The 22557-nt window shown below is 40.8% G+C and overlaps 1 protein-coding gene across 1 annotated transcript in view; it reads right to left on the bottom strand.

Annotated features, from left to right (window-relative positions):
• Positions 1–22557, bottom strand: part of cnbd1 (cyclic nucleotide binding domain containing 1) — a 140162-nt gene that overhangs the window by 26134 nt on the left and 91471 nt on the right. Inside the window, exons 6-8 of the mRNA XM_072256663.1 lie at positions 21301–21419; positions 3661–3795; positions 3419–3551 (exon numbers count right to left, since the gene is read on the bottom strand). Of these exons, the coding sequence (XP_072112764.1) occupies positions 3419–3551; positions 3661–3795; positions 21301–21419 (387 nt within the window). The remainder of the gene's footprint in view (positions 1–3418; positions 3552–3660; positions 3796–21300; positions 21420–22557) is intronic.

Raw genomic sequence — 22557 nt, 5'->3', positions numbered from 1 at the left:
GTATTAGCAGATGTCCTGACAGACACTTTCAACATCTCCCTTAGTCAAGCCATTGTCCCCAGATGTTTCAAAACCTCCACAATCATCTCTGTAGCAAAGAAATCAGTTGTAGCCTGTCTGAATGATTACCATCCCGTTGCCCTGACCCCCATAGTGATGAAATGTTTTGACTGGTTTGTCAAGCCTCATATCACAGCCAGCCTCCCTTCATCGCTGGAACCTCTACAGTTTGCTTATTGTCCAAATCGCTCTGCGGAGGACTCAGTATCCACCACACTGCACACAGTTCTCTCTCACTTGGACAACAAAGACACTTATGCCAGAATCCTGTACATTGATTTCAGTTCAGCGTTCAATACCATCATCCTGCAGAGACTAGTGGAGAAACTGTCGCTGCTTAGCCTTAGCACTGCGATGTGTCGCTCGATTCTGGATTTCTTGACAGAGAGACCACAGTCAGTCCATGTTGGCAGGAACATCTCTGACTCCATCACACTGAGCACTGGATCTCCACAAGGCTGTGTGCTTAGCCCATTGCTGTTTACACTGCTAACACATGACTGTGCAGCCAGATTCAAGGAGAACCTGATCATTAAATTTGCTGACAATACCACAGTGGTGGAGTTCATCAGCAAAAATGATGAAACAATGTACAGGGAGGAGGTCAAACACCTAGAGAGCTGGTGCAGGGATAACAACTTGATGCTTAATGTCACCAAAACCAAGGAGATGATCATCGATTTCAGACAATCTCAGCCTGAGCACACACCCCTCAGCATCAGCAGCTCTACAGTGGAGAGAGTGGAAAACATCAAGTTCCTTGGGGTGCAGATCTCGGACAATCTCACCTGGTCCAGGAACACCACTGGGATTGTGAAATGGGCCCAGCAGAGATTGCACTTTCTGAGGAAGCTTAAACAAGCATCACTCCCCACTAACATTTTAACTACATTCTACAGAGGCATGGTTGAGAGTGTGCTGACCTTTTGCATCACAACCTGGTACTGCAGCTGCAGTGCTGTGGACAAAAAAGCCTTGCAGAGGGTGGTTAGGGGAGCAGAGAAGGTTATTGGGGTCTCCCTACCTTCTGTCCAAGACCTCTTTCAGAGTCGATGCCTCCAGAAGACATGGTACATCATTAAAGACCCCTCACACCCTCTCCATGAACTGTTTGTTCTTCTGCCATCAGGCAAACGTTACCGGAGCACCAAAACTAAAACCACAAGGCTACTAAACAGCTTCCTCCCACAGGCAGTCAGACTGCTAAATAGCTGCTCCACCTGACTCTGCTTTGGACACTTTTAACTTGTACTGGACACTTATAACTGATTTTAACTGACATGTGGCTGTTGTGTTTTACTATTTATTGTTATGTTTATTATTTAGTGTTGCGTTTGTTATGTTATGATTACACTGCCCCTGAGAAACGCTGTCTCATTCTGCCTTGCAGAGCTGATGTATGGTTAGAATAACAATAAAGTTTTTTGAATCTTGAATCTTGAATCTTGAAGATAGAAGTAGAAAAGTTGTTTCCACTGGTAGGTGAGACTAGAACTAGGGGACATTGCCTCAAGATCCGGGGAGAAGATTTAGGATGGAGATGAGGAGAAACTGTTTTTCCCAGAGAGTGGTGAATCTGTGGAATTCTCTACCCAGGGAAGCAGTTGAGGCTTCTTCACTGAATATAGTTAAGATACAGTTATATAGATTTTTGCATAGTAGGGGAATTAAAAGTTATGAGGAAAAGGCGGGTAGATGGAGCTGAGTTTACGGACAGATCATCCATGATCTTATTGAATAGCGGGGCAGGCTCGATGGGCCAGATGGCCTACTCCTGCTCCTATTTCTTATGTTCTTATGAGATGGGAGCACGGTTTTGTACAAGGGAGACTATACCTCATAAATGTAACTGAGTATTTAAGAGGTAAACTGAAAAAATTGATTAAGACGCCACAGTAGATGAGGTTGACATAGATTTCACTAAGGTTTTTGCCAAGGTAGGCCAGTCCAGAAGTGTGCTGCAAAATGGATCCAAAATTGTGAAAAGGGGCTGAGTGTTTTCTTGACAAGAAGTCTCTAATAGTAGCATTCTGCAAATATCGATGCTGGATCTTTGTTATAGAATTACAGAGTACTACATCACCAAAACAAGCACACCTACTCTGTGCCAAACTGTTATTCTGCCTAGTCCCATTGACCTGCACCTGGTCCATATCCCTCCATGCCTCTCCCATCCAAACATTTGCATCCACCACTTCTGCTAGCAGATCATTCCACTCTCGCACCACCCTCTGAGTGAAGAAGATCAGGTTCACCTTAAATATTTCAACTTTCATCTCTAAAACCTGTTTGCATTTGCTCTGTCTATATCCCTCATAACTCTGTATACCTCTATCAAATCTCCCCTCAGTCTCCTATGCTCCAGGGAATAAAGTCCTTCAATCATTCCATATAACTCCAGATCCTCCAAATCAAGAATCATCCTTGTAAATTTTCAATATTGCTTGTAATATGTACAGATTACTTGGATAAGAATGTAAATTGTCTGCTTAGTAAGTTTGCAGATGACACAAATTGATGGAGTGATAGATAGCAAAGAAGATTGAATTAGGATAAAGCAAAACATAGATCAGCAGGAGAATTAGTAGAGCATAGCAAGTTGAATATAATCTGGACAAGTGTGAGGTAATGTACTTTGGGAAGTCAAATTCTGGTAGAACATATAGCAAGATCCTTAGGCATGTTAATGCAGAGATGCACTTTGGAATACAGTTCATAGTGGTGACACAGGGCAGCGAAGAAGGCTTTTGGTATGTCTGCCTTCGTAGGCTGAGGCATTGAGTTAGGATGTCACTTTTCAGCTGTACAGAAGTCTGGCTAGACTGCACTTGGAAAGTATTGTATACAGTTTTGATGCCTATATATTAGAATACATGTAGTAGCAACAGAGGGTGAAGAAGAGATTCACCAGGATGTTGCCTAGAATGGAAGGCTGTACAAATAAGTAGAGACTGGATAGGCTGGGTTATTCTCATTGGAATATAGGAAGCTGAGTCTGACTTTATGGAGATGTATAATATTATAAGTGGCATAGATAGCATAGATAGTCAAAATATTTTCTTCCCGGGGAAAAGGGTCTAGAACTGAAGAACACAAGTTTAATATAAGAGTGGAAAAATTTCAAGAAGATCTGGGTGGCATGTTTTACCACACATTACGTGGTAGTTACTTGGAATGAGATGTCAGAGGAGTAGCAGAGGCAGATACAATGACAACATTTAAAGGGGTTTTGGACAGATTCTTAGATTGTTAAAGCATAGTTAGATACAGGCCTCACAAAGACAAATGGGATTTAATTCAGTTGAATGCACTTGTCTCAAATAAATATATTGTATATTAAACAATTAAAGACACCTACCATAATCTTTTGGAAAATTCTTCCACTTGATTAACTCAATCAGTTTATGAAGAGACAGTTTTGGCCATTGCTGATAAAATGGACATGCTTGGACCAGCTCTTCTTTCAATGCATAATTATGCACCAATATTTCCTTCAATATAGGTAGAAGAAAATTTGAGTCTTACCAACTTTGTTATTCAGATAGCTAACTTAGAAAACACATTTGTAGCCCAACAATTGTCAGTGAGTGAAACATTCACCTTTTTCACATTTTCATATTGTCCGACGGATATTTTGACAAGTTCACAGTTGGCCTGCGTAAGTACTGACAAAACCCTGTGAGCGGTGTCATTTGGAATAGGTATCAAAGAACCAAAGCTGTCTCCAAAAGACAACTAGAAATAAAAATAAGAATTAATACTCTTCTGAATTATTGATTCAAATCTAAATAATTTGGGCTTCACCACATTGATTAATCTAGGTTTACATTTTCAACTGGAAATAAACATCATCATAGATATATACCTCTTGCTATTGCTGAATACTCATAGAGCCATAGAACCATAGAACATCATAGAGAGTTACCATAATCATCAATAATCAAATCTGTTTCAAGCCACTCAAAGAGCATAACTTTCCAATTTCAGTATGGTGAACAATTCTATTAACTCAAGAGATACTGCAGATGCTGGAAATCTCAGTGCTGGAGGAACTGAGCATCTATGAAGGGCAATAAACAAGTCAACATTTCAGGACAAGACCCTGCATCTAGACTGGAAAGGAAAGGGGAAGAAGTCAGAATAAGGTGGAAGAAGGGACAGAGTACAAGCTTCAACTGATAGGTGAAACCAGGTGAGTGGGTGGAGAAGGGGGGGGTGGAATGAAGTGAGAAGCTGGGAAGTGATAGGTGGAAGAGGTAAAGTGCTGAAGAAGGAGGAATCTGATAGGAGAGGAGAGTGGACAATGGAGAAGGGGAAGGAGGAGGTGTTTCAAAGAGGAGATAAAGGACTGATGAGGAGAAGGGTGAGAGGCAGGACCAAAATAAGGAATTGAAAAAAAAAGAAGGGTATGGGAAGAGAACTTACCAAAAGTTAGAGAAAGCAATATTCATGTCATCAGGTTCAGCTGCACAGACGGAATATACGGTGTTGCTCCTCCAACCTGAATGTGGCCACATTGCGGCAATAGAGGAGGCCATGGAACAACATGTTGGGGTGGGAATGGGACGTTGAATTGAAATGGGTAGCCACCGGGAAATCCCACCTTTTGTGGTAGGCGGAACAAATGTGCTTGACAAGGTCGTTCCCTCAATCTACATTAGGTCTCAGAGATGTACAGGGAGCCACACCAGGAGCACCAGATACAGCAGGTGTCCCCAACAGACTCACGGATGAAGTGACACCTCAGCTAGGAGGACTTTGAAATCCTGAATGATGCTGAGGGAGGCGGTTTAGGGGCAGGTGGAGCGCTTGTGCTTGCGGGGATAAGTGCCCGGAAGGCATGACTGGACAAGGGAGACAAGTACAGAGTGATCCCCATGGAAAACCCGTGGGGGGGGGGTGGAGATACGCTTAGTGGTAGAATCCTATTGCAGATGGCAGAAGTTATGAAGAATGATGTGTTTGATGCCGACTTTTGTAAGGTGGTAGGTAACCATTCTATTTCTAGAAATCAAGAAAAGGCCCCATAAATTTTGTCTTCATGCCATAAAAGTCTGCAAATCGAAAAAATGTCAGCTGAGCTGAACTATTCTGGATCTGATGATCTAAAGTTGTACATTAAGATTTGTGAATACTTCAACATATCAGTTACTAACAACTATTGTAGGCCTTACGATATCCTACTATAGCATCACTCACTGTACAACAATCTGCATTAATTAATATTCCTTCTAAACAAATGGCGTCAGTCAAAATTCCTACTGCACCACAACATCAAACATTTATTACCACTGTAAAACCCATCGCAGATATGCTTATGGAGCAAGAACTCATCTTCCAATCTGGGAGGCATTTTGAAGTTTTCACCTTAGATAGTTTACACATTCTATTTCAAAGTCAAAGAATATGTATTATCAAAGTGTGTGTATATCAGCATACACTGTACTACCTTAAATTCCTTTAAGTAGATGGGTCAAATCCCATAAGCCTATTCAAAATAACTCAGACAAATCTTGTCCCGACTTTTAAGACCCGTTTTTCTGTTAGTGGTCCATACTGAATATTAACTATATCTCTATTATTCAACTTCACAGACAAATCTTCACTAGAATATTGCAGGGGACTAAATCATCCACGCACACTCCAGATACATAATTTCTTATCATTCAATTGTTACACAAATTCTTCCACATCTATTCATTTATTTCTAAAACATGACATCAATTGGATGTTTCTCCATCTTCAACAATTCTAAAAGTTTCTAATCAAATCAGCTCATGAATGTCTGAAAAGTCAGTTTTAATGTGAAACCTTGTTACATGTTCAGCTGATATTTCTTTATATAATGTTTCCCCTTCATAATTCTTTGAAATCTACTATTTCATTTTCTCAACGTGCTATTTTTACAGCATAAAATAGCTGCTTGGTTGAAGTTGAGGTTCTGCTGGTCGTTAATGCTTAAAACAAACCTGCAGCAACTAATGGCAGTTTAATAGCACTCATTGTTTCGTACCTCATGCCACTAGTGAAAACAATAAATCCTTGCTCTATGAATCCCTTTAAATAACTCAGAGTTCTCTTAAATACATGGGATGATTGTTTTGTCTATGTAGATGTGTTGGTGACGTGTGTCACTGTATTATTTTCCAATGCATATACCTACAGAATGAATAAATACTCACAAAAGAAATCAATGATCTTAGCATGATTTACCAATGACATACCTGAGAGTGTAAGGTCTTAATATTTATAATAACAGGATTTTCATATATGTATCTTGGCACTTGTAATGCCAGTACACTTTCCCCCCCTCATTTGCTCCCAGCACAGGCATGCGTGGGAAAAAGTATTGATTCAGTCAACGTTTTTTCCATGCAGATAGCTTTTATTGAGCTTAGCAGCAAACGGTATCAATCTTTATCATTTCATCCTTAACAGAAGAACCACTAGAAATATCATTTACCTAAGATACATGTTTAATGTTGCATTTGTCACACATTTGTTTAAATCAGTTGCAGCTGTAGTTAATTTGGTCTTAGAAGCCTGAAGTATCCTTAATTATAGCAGATTCATAAACTTAGGATTGGATGCTTATTGTAGCATATATACTGTATATTACATACTTCTTAGCCAAGCAATTTAATTTTATCATATTAGCAACACATTAGGGGAACTGGGATTGTAAGAAATTTAGAACAGTTTTATCTTGTCATTGCTAATTTTAATTTATTCGAGATATATTTCTGAAATTTTGTAGAATTTGGGAATTTCATTATAGTCATTTTCAGTAGCTATGATGAAGAGAAAGACTTCAGTCCATTTATTTCTCTTAATTTGACTTGTATATATATCTCATTTGTTATTTTGATTTAATACCACTCTTCAATTGTAGTACATATGTTTGCCTTCAACTCATATAAAAAAATCCTTGTAGGAACCTTGTATGAACCTTGTATGATCCTTGTCGGAACCGTGTGCTTGCAACACTGTGTGTCCGACAGACTGATCAGCAGCACTGGGGCTGCACAGGGGACTGTCTTGTCTCCCTTTCTCTTCGCTATTTACACCTCGGACTTCAAGTACTGCACAGAATCTTGTCATCTTCAGAAGTTTTCCGATGACTCTGCCATAGTTGGATGCATCAGCAAGGGAGATGAGGTTGAGTACAGGACTACGGTAGGAAACTTTGTCACATGGTGTGAGCAGAATTATCTGCAGCTTAATGTGAAAGAGACTAACGAGCTGGTGGTAGACCTCAGGAGAGCTAAGGTACCAGTGACCCCTGTTTCCATCCAGGGGGTCAGTGTGGACATGGTGGAGGATTACAAGTACCTGGGGACACGAATTGACAATAAACTGGACTGGTCAAAGAACACTAAGGCTGTCTACAAGAAGGGTCAGAGCCATCTCTATTTCCTGAGGAGACTGAGGTCCTTTAACATCTGCTGGACGATGCTGAGGATGTTCTACGAGTCTGCGGTGGCCAGTGCTATCATGTTTGCTGTTGTGTGCTGGGGCAACAGGCTGAGGGTGGCAGACACCAACAGAATCAACAAACTCATTCGTAAGGCCAGTGATGTTGTGGGGATGGAACTGGACTCTCTCATGGTGCTGTCTGAAAAGAGGATGCTGTCTAAGTTGCATGCCATTTTGGTCAATGTCTCCCATCCACTACATAATGGACTGGGTGGGCACAGGAGTACTTTCAGCCAGAGGCTCATTCCACCAAGATGCAGCACAGAGCGTCATAGGAAGTCATTCCTGCCTGTGGCCATCAAACTTTACAACTCCTCGCTTGGAGGGTTAGACACCCTGAGCCAATAGGCTGGTCCTGGACTTATTTCATAATTTACTGGCATAATTTACATATTACGATTTAACTATTTATGGTTCTATTACTATTTATTATCTATGGAGCAACCGTAACGAAAACCAATTTCTCCCAGGATTAATAAAGTATGACTATGACTATGACTATTTGTATCTATTTTCTGTCTGTCCATATTGAATTTAGTGTTGTGTGTTTATTATGGATAATTTGTCATGTGAGTGGGGGTGTGGTAGAAGCATATTAAGATAGTTACATATTACGCTTTGTCTTAGTTTAGTCTTGTTGAGTGTTAGAGGCAACCAGGTAATGATTTTTTTTGTTGACTAATTAATTTTGTTTATTTCATTACTTTGCTAATTATGTTTAATTACTCTAAATGAATGCTTATTATTCTTATTTCATTATATTATATTAAGATTGTTCGACTTTGCTGGTTTCGTAATAAAGGATTGAATGTACTTTTTTTTCAACTTAGTACTCAGTTATTTGGAAGCCCATCATACAGTGTCAGCCCCCATACTCAGCTTCACAGCAGTTTTGGTTTTTTTCAAGTAACTGCTCCAATCGTCATGGAGAAATCTAGTATTGTTAGCTAAAATCTTCCATTTGTGATTCTTCTTCAGGGTTTCTGCCAATAAAGTTGCAAGGAAATAATATAACTCCTTCTTTCATCCTACATCCTATGTGAGCTTTCTCCATTAGTTCCCTTGGGTTTCCTAATTTCAGTTTCTCTTATTTCCTCTACATTTCAAACCTCTTCCAATGTTCATTCTGGTTTCTTTTACTTTCTCACTCCTTTTCTAGTTTAACTGATCATTCATCTTTCTATTTATCCATTTTGTCAGAATATTGGTGTCCTCTTTTTCATCTGTTGTTTTTCCTTCCAGAAATCCCATTTCCTTGGAAATGATCCTTTGTAGACAAATTTAAATTGTTTCCTGGTTACTCTTCTTTTGCTACATGATGATGTACATAAGTGCAAACATTGTTCTGCGTAATATAATATAATTCAACAACTGAAGTTTGTGTAACCATGATTTGGATGTGTCATCATAGTATGATGTACAACTAACATTATTTCGGAATATAAGCTCCAGTTCTGCCGGCGATACATTGGAGGAGAGATGCAACATTATACACAGAAGTATGATAAAAGTGTTGGGACAATGGTGTGGTCTTGTTTAACACTAGTCTTTTCTTCATTGATAATGGTTCTACTGCAAAATCTTTGAAAGGATAAGAAAACCAACATCACCATCTTTTCCAACCCAAAAGCACCAATGCCTTGGCCCTAGTTACACTAAGTCAGCTATATTTGACAGCCCACGTCTTTCGCACGCTCAATATCACTTCCAAAGCAGACACCCTTTTCCAGGTTCTCGCATTTAAATAGATTACCAAGTCGACCGAGGAAATTTTTGGGATGTGGTCCTTGAAAAATGCAACATCTCCACTGAAATTTGGGAGTATGTGGCCAATAAAAGCTCAAAGCAGAGAACTATTCATTGGAACAACACACATCAAAGTTGCTGGTGAACACAGCAGACCAGACAGCATCTCTAGGAAGAGGTGCAGTCGACGTTTCAGGCCGAGACCCTTCGTCAGGACTAACTGAAGGAAGAGTGAGTAAGGGAAACGTCGACTGCACCTCTTCCTACAGATGCTGCCTGGCCTGCTGCATTCACCAGCAACTTTGATGTGTGTTGCTTGAATTTCCAGCATCTGCAGAATTCCTGTTGTTAACTATTCATTGGAATGCTTACAATATCGGAAGCACATAGAAGCAGATAGGGCACAAAACCTCACAAGCTACCAACTTACCTATCACCAGTACCTTCCCCATCCGTGGAAGAGCCTGTAGGTCTACAACAGTCATGTTAGCCAGCTCAGAATTTCACAAAACCAGAGTGGAAGCAAGTCATCTTTGATCCCGAAAGAATATAAGTATTATTCTCCATTATTTTATATTCTGTAGTCTTAGATACAACTGACCATATCCTTCTCTTCAAATGTCCCTTCATTGTTCATCACAATGGTTAATATCTTTGCTTGGTTCCATTCCTAACTCTATAGCACCATCTCTTGACACTAATCAGATGGATACAATGAAAAACATATCTACTCATTTTATTCCAGAACTACCTGTAATTCATTGTTACATGCCTGGAGTCTGTTAATAAAGAAGTAGAAATTTCCTTCTATTATTTATTGTGAACACTGAAGTTACTTTCTTTAAACACAACTGTAGGTGCCATGCACCAATTCTCTAACTGCATTGTATTCTGTGTTGCACGTTTATTATGAATGGGGGTGTGGTAAAAGTGAAGGGAATAAGTCACGTATTCATGCTTTTTTCATCACAGTTTGTAGCTGCTGTTAATAGATAGATATCGTATCTCTTACTGACTGTTCAACAACACTCAAATATGCTTTGCTTACACTAGGGTGCATGTAAGTTTCATCACTTCAAGATTATATGCCCTGACGAAGGGTCTCGGACCGAAACGTCGACTGTACCTCTTCCTAGAGATGCTGCCTCGCCTGCTGCATTGACCAGCAACTTTGATGTGTGTTGCTTATATGTTTGCCAATTGCTAATAAAAGATCAATCACTGAAGCAATCATTATAGGAGTGAGGGCATGTCATGCAAGTATAACAAATCTGTATGATCGCTAGTAGTGGCAACTGTTTTGGTTTTGGTTTGCTACAACAACCACAAATTTCCAACTGAGCTACCAACTTCACATTTATCCTGACCACTGTTTAAGCCTGAACCAATCTGTTTGCAATTTTGGTATTTTGTCTGAAGCTGAAATATGCTTCAAACAAAAATAAAAACCATAAATTAGCAGGTGCAGGCCATTTGGCCCATCAGAACTGCTGTGTCATTTAATTAGATTTTTTGACTGTAACCTCAACTTTACATACCTATGCGGCCATGATTTTCTTTCACCCTCTTTATAATCTATCAATTTCTGCCATAAAATAATTCAAATGCTATGCTCCCATTAACCTTTGAAGAAGAGTTCCAAAGTCTCACAAACATCTATCAGAAACAAAAAATCACCTCATCCCAGTGTTCTACTTGCCCCGGTTACATGAATGGACTCTGAGGACAGAAGAGCTATTAATGTTGCCCAATTACTTAAAAAGAGGAAAAAGATTCACCCAATAATGACAAGTCATTTATTTTAACTCACTGTAAAGTTATTGAAATCCATTTTAGGAGGAGCACATCTTTCAATATTAAAAAGAGAAACCAATCAGGGATGGTCAGCATGGCCTAGTTGATGGAATCACCTGTCAACTGAATCTTTTGAGGAGACAGCAAGAAGGGTCAATGTGGGCAATGGTTTGGGTGCAGTCTCTATGGATTTTAGCAAGGCTTTTGACATTTTTGGACTGCCTGCCATGACAGGCAAGTAAAAAAAAAACATGGGACTCAATAAACAGTGCCAAATTGGATCGAACAATGGCTTATTGACAGCAGGCAAGCATAATACTTGATGTGTGATTTTGTGATGGAAGCCTGCAGTGCAGCTCATAGGATTCAGTAACTAGTCACTTGCTTTTGCGATACATTACTTATTTAGACCTTAATATAAGGGGCATGATAAAGATATTAACAGATGTTATAAAAATTGTCCGTATGGTTGACAGAGAGGAGAAAACTTCAAATATGGATGGTTCTGGTTGGTTCAATAAGTCCTGCTGAAGGGTCTCAGCCCAAAACATTGTTTGCATTCTTCTCCATAGATGCTGTCTGGCCTGCCGAGTTCTTCCAGCATTTTGTGTGTGTTGCTTGGATTTCCAGAATTTGCAGCTTTCCTCGTGTTTGTGATACGACTACTATGTACAGTTCTATTCACAGTCCTGGAGAACTATGATTGCAGTGAATAGGAGGCAGAAAAAAAAATTTCTTTAAAACGCAGACAGTGAAGACAAACATCATTGAAATGTATAAAATTATTTGGGGGTTATGGTGCTGGATGGAGTAAATAGGAAACTCTTAGTGTATTTCCTATATAACAGAAGAGTCCTAAAACCAGAGGGAAAAGGTTTAAGTAATTAAAAGGATTAGATAAGATATGAGGTTTCTAAATCACAGACAGCAATAATAAACCAATAAAATCAAGAGTGGATTACATTGCAATAGAAAAGTCAGCATTACATGACCTAATTTATCAGCTATAATATCTCATTGTTCCCTGGGTAGCATAATAATTTCTGTGTATTTAACAGATGTTGCTCACAGTAATATTGTTGGAGTGGCTAGTGTTAAAGTGGTTATTTGAGAGTTTAGATCTTCGAGGCTTCAGCGAGGAGAGCCTTGAGTAAGAGAAGGGGAAAAAAAGCTGTCGATGGATTCATTTTTTCCAGTTTATTTATTGGTTCCTTCTTTATATTTGCACAGTAGGGATACCAGGCAGGATAGCTGAAGGCTCCTTTTGTGGGATGTAGGAAAGCAAGGAGACCTCCAGTGTCCCTGAAGACTTCAACAGCAAAAATTGCATTCAGCTGCAGCTTCTAACACTCCACATTATGGAGCTGAAGCTGGAATTGGATGAACTCTGGATCATTTGGGAGGCTGAGGGAGTGATAGATATGACATATAGAGAGGTAGTTATACCCAAGGTGCAGGACACTGGGTGACAGTCAGGAAGGGGGTAAACAGCCAATGCAGAGTACCCTTGTGATCATCCTTCTCAACAACAGGTATACCACTTTGGATACTGTTGGGGGGCTGGGGCATGAACTAGCAAATGAAAGTCACAGTGGTCTGGTCTCTGGCACTGAGTCTAGCTTTGTGACGCAGAAGGGAAGGTTAGAGAAGAGACGAGCTGTGGTGATAGGGGATTCATTAGTTAGGAGAACAGAAAGGAGGCTCTGTTGATAACGATGAGATTCCTGGGCAGCATGTTGCCTCTTGGGTGCCAGGCCCAATATATCTCGGATCGAGTCCTCAGCATTCATAAGTGAGAGGCTGAGCAGCCAGAAGTTGTGGTCTATGTAAATACCAATGATATAGGTAGAAAGGGGCAAAGCGAAATGATGATGGCGCTAAACAGTGACTCCTTTGCTTACATCTTCGGAAACAGCTCCATATTTTTTCTCTTTCAGGGTTTTTTTTTTGAAGACCCTGACCTGGAGTTACAAGCTGACTATGGTTCTTTGCAGGAATGGGACCCACTCTCGGGGTTTCACAACTGGCCATTGTTCACACGCTAAGGGCTTGGCGTAAGAGTTTGGCTTGACTTTGGAGGCCTAGAATCTCAGGGCTCTGGAGACGGGCGGATTGAAGGTTGGTGTCATGGCAGGAGATCTGTGCGTCATTGGGAAAGTCGGAATATCTACTCTGCATGCCAGAGACCCGAGACCTTTGGGCACAGAGCTCGGAAAAAGCAACGTAACAGACCTTTAACATCGTAAACCAGCGACTTGTCTGTTATGTCTCCCTGCTCACTGTGAAACGGAGACATCTCTTTCTCCCTTATTAGGGAGAGAGAGCCTATAGTATGTTGAATAACAGGTAAAATGCAAAGTCTTTGGGGTAACTGTAAGTCTGTGTCTTTGCTGTTGCTTTGCTCACGCTTGAGTGCTCAGTGGCGGGTACCGATGCTTTTTTTTGCTGGTAGGAAGAAGGGAAATCGTTGCTTGTTGCCACTTACATGTGGGAGGGAGGGAAGCTGGGAGGGGTTTGGGGTTCTAACATTTAACTGTCGTTCATTCTTGGAGCGCTCCTCCGTTTTTGTTTATGTTTGCTGTCACGTACCCCGTGACGGGGATAAAGAAACCAGCAGAAATAGAAAACCACTTTGGAGTCTCGTATTGCTAACAACTAATAATATTTATTAGTAACTACGCAATACAGTAATATCAATGTAAATAAATCACACAGGTTAGCAATGATTATATATAAAAGTAAGTGTGGAATATATATGTATGAAAAAACCAAGCTTCTTTAAGTCTAGGGATAAAAAGATACAGTCTTACGATGTTGAATAAAGTTCAGTTCAGTTCAGTTTGTGGTACTTAGTTGAGTAGTGATGGAGAGAGAGAGAGAGAGAGAGAGAAAAAAAGAGTGAATTGAGTCTTCACGTGAGCTGATGCCGTTGATCTTCTCGTCGTCCTTCGAAATCCTTTACAAGTCACCGACTGTGACTTTAACCAGGGAGACCAGTTTTCCTGTGGTGGAGCTATCACCCCGGCAAGGGTGGACATATAGACAACTCCCCACCAGTCAACCCCTTCTCCTACGTTGGAATAGCAATTTGGATCAATCCGCCTGATTGATCCTCCAAAACCCACTTTTCCTGCAGGCACAATAATGTTCATTCAGTGTCCGGATCATGTGTCTGAGGTCTGTATTATCTGACCTCCTATTTATCTCACCAGGCTGAGCATCACCTGTCATTCAAACAGTCCCTCCTTCCTTTGTCTGTAAAGGAAATGCACAAGCAGGCAACAAGTCCTTGAAGAAATATCAACAACCTGCTGAAAATCATAACATCGAGTGTCCATTAAATAACACCGCCTTTGGTCACCATAGCAACTTACGAGCTGCTCGGTGCTGTCTACAACTCCAAACTCAGTAAAAATCCAAAGTTACTTCCAATGACTTAAAGTGACAGTCCAACCGTTAATCTTCATCTCTCTCTCTCCTTTCCAAACAAACCATCAATGATGAATGTCTCTCTCTGTTTCTCTTCAAACAGTTAAAAGGGGCACTCCTGAATCCCCTCACATTGCAAACAGAAAGCATTTCAGGATGTATATTGCATACATTTCTCTGACATTAAATGTACCTTTGAAACCTTGAAGAGTAATGAGGATCGGCAAAGTGAGTCCATGGAGTTAGGTGCTAAGTTAAAGAACAGGACCTCCAGGGTTTTGATCTCAGGATTGTGACCCATGTCATGACGAATGAGGCCAGAAATAGGAAGATCATGCAGTTTAATCTGCGGCTAAAATGTTGGTGTGGAAGGGAAGGCATTAGATTTTGGATTATTGGGCTCTCTTGCAGAGAAGGTGGGAATTGTACAGATCAGAAGGTTTGCACCTAAAATGAAAGAGAACTAATATCCTAGTGGGAAGGTTTGCTTGTGCTGCATGGGGGTTGGAGTTAAACTAGAGTTGTAGGACCATGGGAACTAGAGTTCCAGAATAGATGGTGGAGAGGTTATGGAGACAGATGCTGTTAAGACCTCAGACAAAGTCAGGAATCAAAACTTTGAGCCACAGTGTGACGAATGTTCTGAGCTGCGTATATTTCAATGTAAGAATTGGAGGAAAGGCAGATAAGCCAAGGGCATGGATCAACACATGGAATTATGATATTGTAGCCATTAGTGAAACTTGGTTGCAGGAGGGGCAGGACTGGCAGCTCAATATTCCGGTGTTCCGCTGTATTAGACGCTACAGAGTGGGAGGGATTGGAGTGGGAAGGGTGGCGTTGCTAGTCAGGGAAAATGTCATGACAGCGCTCAGTCAGGACAGATGACAGAACTCGTCTAGTGAGGCTTTATGTGGGGAATTGACGAATAAGAAGGGCGTGACCACATTATACTTTATTGCCTCCAAACAACTGATACTAGAACATACAATCATCACAGCGATATTTGATTCTGCACTTCCCACTCCCTGGATTACAAATATTAAATATTAAAAATAGTAAAAATTAGTAAATATTAAAAATTTAAATTATAAATCATAAATAGAAAATAGAAAAATGGCAAGTAAGGCAGTGCAAAAAAAACGAGAGGCAGGTCCGGATATTTGGAGGGTACGGCCTAGATCCGGGTCAGGATCCGTTCAGCAGTCATATCACAGTTGGAAAAAAGCTGTTCCCAAATCTGGCCGTACGAGTCTTCAAGCTCCTGAGCCTTCTCCCGAAGGGAAGAGGGACAAAAGGTTAAGGGCTACATTATAGACCACCCAACAGTCTGCAGGACTTAGAGGAACAAATTTGTAGAGAGATCACAGACTGTCGCAAGAAACATAAGGTTGTTATAGTTGGTGATTTTAACTTTTCACATATTGACTGGGACTCCCGTACTAAAAGGACTAGATGGGCTAGAGTTTATCAAATATGTTCAGGAAAGTTTCCTTAATCAGTACATAGAAGTCCCAATGAGAGTTTGTGCGATACTTGATCTACTATTAGAGAATGAGGAAGGCAGGTGACAGAAGTTTGTGTAGGGAACACTTTGCACCTAGTGGCTATAATAGTATTAGCTTCAAAGTAAATATAGAAAAATATATTTCTAGTCCACAGGTTGAGATTCTAAATTGCAGTAAGGCCAATTTTGATGGTATCAGAAAGGATCTGGCAAGGGTAGATTGGGACAGGCTGTTTTCCAGCAAAGGTGTACTTGGTAAGTGGGAGGCCTTCAAAAATGAAATTTTGAGAGTTAGAAGCTTGGATGTGCCTGTCAGAATAAAAGGTAAAGATAGAAAGTTTAGGGAACCTTGGGTTTCAAGAGATATTGTGGTTCTGGTTAAGAAAAAAAATGAAGTGCATCGCAGGCATAGGCAGTCCCAAACAAATGAGTTATGGAAACTTATGGAGTATAAAAAATGCAAGAGAACGCTTCAGAAAGAAACCAGGAGTGTTAAAAGAAGGCATGACGTTGCCCAGTCAGACAAGGTGAAGGAGAAGTCTAAGGACTTCTACAGCTATATTAAGAGTAAAACAATTACAAGGGACAAAATTGGTCTCCTGGAAGATCAGAACTGTCATCTATACGTGGAGCCAAAAGAGATGGGGCAGATCTTAAATGGACTTCTTTTGCATCTGTATTTACTCGGAAGGCAGACACAAAGCCTATAGAAGTGAGGTAATGCAGCGGCCAGATCATAGACCCTATACAGATTACAGAAGAAGGATGTTCACTGTTTTGAAGCAAATTAGGGTGGATAAATCCTCAAGGCCTGTCAAGATGTTCCCTCAGACCCTATGGGAGGCAAGTGCAGAAACTGCAGGGCCATAGCAGAGATAATCAGATCATCCTGTGAGGACAATATGAGTGAGGTTGATGTTCTGGAGCATGTTGATATTAAGGGAGAGGAGGTGTTGGAGTTGTTAAAATACATTAGGACAGATAAGTCCTCGGGGCCTAATGGAATATTCCCCAGGCTGCTCCACGAGGCGAGAAAAGAGATTGCTGAGCCTCTGGTTAGGATTTTTATGTCCTCGTTGTCCACGGGAATGGTACCAGAGGATTGGAGGGAGGCAAATGTTGTTCCCTTGTTCAAAAAAGGTAGTAGGGGTAGTCCGGGTAATTATAGACCAGTGAGCCTTACGTCTGTGGTGGGAAAGCTGTTGGAAAAGATTCTTAGAGATAGGATCTATAGGCATTTAGAGAATCATGGTCTGATCAGGGACAGTCAGCATGGCTTTGTGAAGGGCAGATCATGTCTAACAAGCCTGATAGAGTTCTTTGAGGAGGTCACCAGGCATATAGATGAGGGTAGTGCAGTAGATGTGATCTATATGGATTTTAGTAAGGCATTTGACAAGGTTCCACACGGTAGGCTTATTCAGAAAGTTAGAAGGCATGGGATCCAGGGAAGTTTGGCCAGGTGGATTCAGAATGGGCTTGCCTGCAGAAGGCAGAGGGTGGTGGTGGAGGGAGTACATTCAGATTGGAGGATTGTGACTAGTGGTGTCCCACAAGGATCTGTTCTGGGACCTCTACTTTTCGTGATTTTTATTAACCACCTGGATGTGGTTTTAGAAGGGTGGGTTGGCAAGTTTGCAGATGACACAAAGGTTGGTGGTGTTGTAGATAGTGTAGAGGATTGTCGAAGATTGCAGAGAGACATTGATAGCATGCAGAAGTGGGCTGAGAAGTGGCAGATGGAGTTCAACCCAGAGAAGTATGAGGTGGTACACTTTGGAAGGACAAACTCCAAGGCAAAGTACAAAGTAAATGGCAAGATACTTGGTAGTGTGGAGGAGCAGAGGGATCTGGGGGTACATATCCACAGATCCCTGAAAGTTGCCTCACAGGTGGATAGGGTAGTTAAGAAAGCTTATGGGGTGTTAGCTTTCATAAGTCGAGGGATAGAGTTTAAGAGTCACGATGTAATGATGCAGCTCTATAAAACTCTGGTTAGGCCACACTTGGAGTACTGTGTCCAGTTCTGGTCACCTCACTATAGGAAGGATGTGGAAGCATTGGAAAGGGTACAGAGGAGATTTACCAGGATGCTGCCAGGACTTCAACTTGACCATCAGCCAGAAGAAAACCAACGTGTTGGGCCAAGGCGTTGAGCACCCCCCTGCCATTACCATCAACAACTACGAGCTGGAGGTAGTTCACGAGTTTACATACCTTGGCTCCACCATCACAGACAGCCTCTTCCTAGACCCTGAAATCAACAGATGGATTGGATGAGCAGCCTCAACATTCGCCAGGCTGACAAAGAGAGTCTGGGAGAATAGAAAGCTGACGATGCACACCAAGGTTGCAGTCTACAGTGTCTGCATCCTCAGCACACTGCTTTATGGCAGTGAGACCTGGTGCCTCTTCTACAGACAAGAGCGGCGTCTCAACGCCTTCCACCTTCGCAGCCTGAGACGCATCCTGGACATCACGTGGACTGACCGAGTCACCAACAATGAGGTCCTGGCCCGCGCCCAGATACCCAGCCCCTTCACTCTGCTCCAACAACGCCGTCTCCGCTGGCTGGGCCACGTACACTGCATGTCAGATGGGAGGATCCCGAAAGACCTGCTGTACGGGGAACTGGCCTCCGGCAAGAGAGCACAAGGGCGGCCCCATCTTCGTTTCAAAGAAGTTTGCAAGAGAGACATGAAGTCGAGAGGTGGGAGGACATCGCAAGCGATCACTCTCACTGGAGGCTGGAACTACGCAGAGGTCTGAAAAGAGGAGAAGAGAAGCTGAGGCTTGCTGCTGACGAAAAGCACACTCGTCAGAAAAACAGCACCAAGACAACACTGGAGGAGAGCGCCTTCAAGTGCAGTCGCTGCAGCCGAGACTGTCACTCCCGCGTGGGCCTCTACAGCCACAAAAGACGCTGCTCTAACACAGACTGAAGCAAGACTTTCCAGGCACAGATCCGTGGCCTCGCGAGACTAATGGATGCCACCACATAATTTGGAGTACTGTGTGCAATTTTGATCACCTATCTACAGGAAATATGTAAATAAGGTTGAAAGTGTAAGAGAAAATTTACAAGGATAGAATGAATAGGTTAGGACTTTACTCTTTGGAACATAGAAGATTGAGGGGAGGTTTGATAGTGGTATACAAAGTTATGAGGGCTACAGATCAGGTTATAGAGCAAGAAGGCTATATCTGCTGAGGTTGGGTGAGACTATAACTAGAGGTCATGGGTTAAGGGTGAAGGTGAAATGTTTAAGGGAAATTGAAGGGAAACTTCTTCATTCAGAGGGTGGTGAGAATGTGGAACAAGCTGCCAGCGCAAGTGGTGCATGCAAGCTCAATTTCAACATTTAAGCGAAGTTTAGATAGGTACATGGATGGAAGGGGTATGGGAGGCTATGGTCCGGGTGCAAATCGTTGGGTCTTGGCAATTTAAATGGTTTGGCACAGACTAGATGTTCCAAAGGGCTTGTTTCTGTGTTGTACGTTGCTATGACTCTATGACTCTAAACGATAGTGTTGAATTGTGCCGTTTGTGGCCATTGGTTCTGAACCAATCAGGTGTTCAAATGCTCAAAATGAAATACATTTAGACCTGCTCAACTCTGCAGTGCATTCAAAAATAATGACAGATTTGGGAGTTGAACCTATCAACTTGCTCAATTACCTCATGGGCCAATGTTGCTGTGATTCTGCAGCACAATAGCAAGGAATCACCAATTGGATCCTTTGTCCACACATAGCATAGGACCTGAAACTGTAGAAATTTTATTGGGGAATGTTGGTCTGCAAATCAGGAGGCAAAATATATGTATTTTTAAAGACATGCAGAACAAATCTTTCTGGTCCAATGGACTGCAACCTATAGCAACCCATCTATGTAACCCTGATCTAATCACAAGACAATTTACGATGACTAATTAACCTAGTACTCTGTCCATCCATGCACTCACAGGAAGGATGTACAAACTTCTTACAGACTGCATTGGCATTGAAGTCCAAACTCCAACATCCTGAGATGTAAGAGCGTTGCGCTAATCACCACACTACCGCAGATCCCCAAGTAAAACTGTTATTTTAGTTTACTTTAACACTTATAATTATGTTGTAATGTTTTATGTGTTTAATCAATTACATTTCATTTTAATAGTTTATAAGTTTTTATTTTTATTCATTATCATTTCATTTTTAATAGTTAGATACCACTGAAGTTAGAAATGTCTCAGAATGTTAGAGTATTGTAAATCACGTTCAATTATAATCCTAGCTCTGTCTTTTGAAATAATCTCTACTGTATTAGAATACTCATTTCGAATTCTCTCCCCATCTAAATAATAGTCTACCCATTTATTTCTTCCACCAAAGTGCATGACTATACATTTTCCAACATTCTATTTCATTTGTCACTTCTTTGCCCATTCCCCTAAACTATCTAAGTCTCTCTGCAGGCTCTGTTTCCTCAACACTACCTGCTCCTCCACCTACCTCTGTATCATCGGCAAATTTAGCCATTAATCCATTAATCCCGTAGTCCAAACCATTGACTTACATCATAAAAAGCAGTGGTCCCAACACCGACCCCTGTGGAACTCCACTGGTAACCAGCAGCCAGCCAGAACAGGATCTCTTTATTCCCACTCTGTTTTCTGCCGATCAGCCAATGCTTCACACATGTTAGTAACTCCCTTGTAATTCCATAGGCTCTTATCTTGCTAAGCAGCTCGTCTGTGGCACCTTGTCAAAGACCTTCTGAAAATCCAAGTACACCACATCTACTACATTTCCTTTGTCTACTCTGCTTGTAATTTTCTCAAAAAATTGCGGTAGGTTAGTCAGGCAGGATTTTCCTTTCAGGAAACCATGCTGGCTTTGACCTATCTTGTCATGTGCCTCAGCTATTCCGGAATCTCATCCCTAACAATCGATTCCAACAACTTCCCAACCATTGATGTCAGGCTGACAGGTCTATAGTTTCCTTTCTACTGCCTCTGACCCTTCTTAAATAGCGGAATAACATTTGCAATTTTCCAGTCATCCAGTAGAATGTCAGAATCTATCAATTCTTGAAAGATTTGCTTTTAGTAATTGTGCACATATGCAGTGAATTGAATTGTATAAACCATTGAAACTGATACAGCTGTAGCATCTGCAAAATTCACAGAGCAATTCAAACTTTTCTATGTATCCAGTTTTCTTGCATCATCAAGAAAGTATGTAAATTCTTTTATTATTGGATTTTATCTAGCTAAAGTATACATAATATAACAAGTGCATACCAATTTTATTGTTGGATCAAGCCAAGAATGTAGATCTTTAGAGTTTACTGTGTTTCCAAGCATTTCATAGGGCTTGGCACAGCCTTTTAGGATCACATAGAATGCTTGGTATCCAAATACTGCACAAAATAAAATGATGTTGTTAAAAATAAGGTTTTTTAAACTTGGCAAAATAATTTTGCAGAGAAAATTGAAGAAAAACTTAACATTTCTCAAATATAATGATATTAGGAGTTAAACTGAACTCACAAGGAAATATTTCTTGATAAAAAAAATACAGCAAAATCTTCAGATCTCCAAGCCATTCCTTAGAAATACATCTTGATTGGGCACTGTTGAATCTCTGTTATTTTTCTGTTCCTTAAGGTTCTTCCAGGCATCAAGAATGGTGAGGAATTTTAATTTTTAATAATCAATTATTTTAAAGTTTAAACAAAGATACAGACATTTGAAACTAAGTGAAGAGCAAAGCAGAAATTCAGCAGATCCAATAAGAAGAAAAGAAAAAAAGATGGCTCCTCAGAAAAATCCATCATCTTTATAATCCAGGCAACAGAAATTCCTTAGATAAGAATAAACCAATCAATGGTTGCACAATTACATCACGTGGGTAATATGCTAACACTTAGCCAATGAAAATGGTGATAAACCATTATGTAACTACTATACTGCTTTCTGCCAATAATTGGGGACAAACACTACATCCTGTGGAAAATAACATGAGTTTGTTCAAAAAAAGAACAAATTATGATTGAATTATGACTTTAGTCTTACATCAATTCATCTAAAATCTTATAAAAATACTAAAATCCAGTGGATTCCAATAGTACTAAGGTATTATGTCTCTTTTCACCTATGTACTGAGTTCCTAAAGTCAAAGAAATACCTCATCATGACAATGACTTCGCCAATAATCTTGCTGATTGGAATGAGCAAAGTTCCCACCATAAATTACTATTTGTTGCTGCACCTAAGATAACAAAAAAAGCCTTCCTGCCCAATGTGTCAGATGTCAGATCTCTCAGTGGGAAAGCATTTTGGAGATAGTGAACATAGTTCTATCTCCTTTACAATAGTATTGGAGAGAGATAGGAACAGACAAGTTAGAAAAGGGTTTAATTGAAGTAAGGGGAATTATGAGGCTATCAGGCAGGCTTAAATTGGGAACAGATGTTCTCAGGGAAAGGTACAGAAGAAATGAGGCAAATGTTCGGGGAATATTTGTGTGGAGTTCTGCATAGGTACATTCCAATGAGA

This window comes from Mobula birostris, chromosome 1, assembly GCF_030028105.1.
Source record: "Mobula birostris isolate sMobBir1 chromosome 1, sMobBir1.hap1, whole genome shotgun sequence".
In the NCBI taxonomy this organism is placed as follows: Eukaryota; Metazoa; Chordata; class Chondrichthyes; order Myliobatiformes; family Myliobatidae; genus Mobula; species Mobula birostris.
The sequence above is the reverse complement of the archived record's forward strand: the minus strand, read 5'-3'. Positions and strand labels throughout refer to the sequence as shown.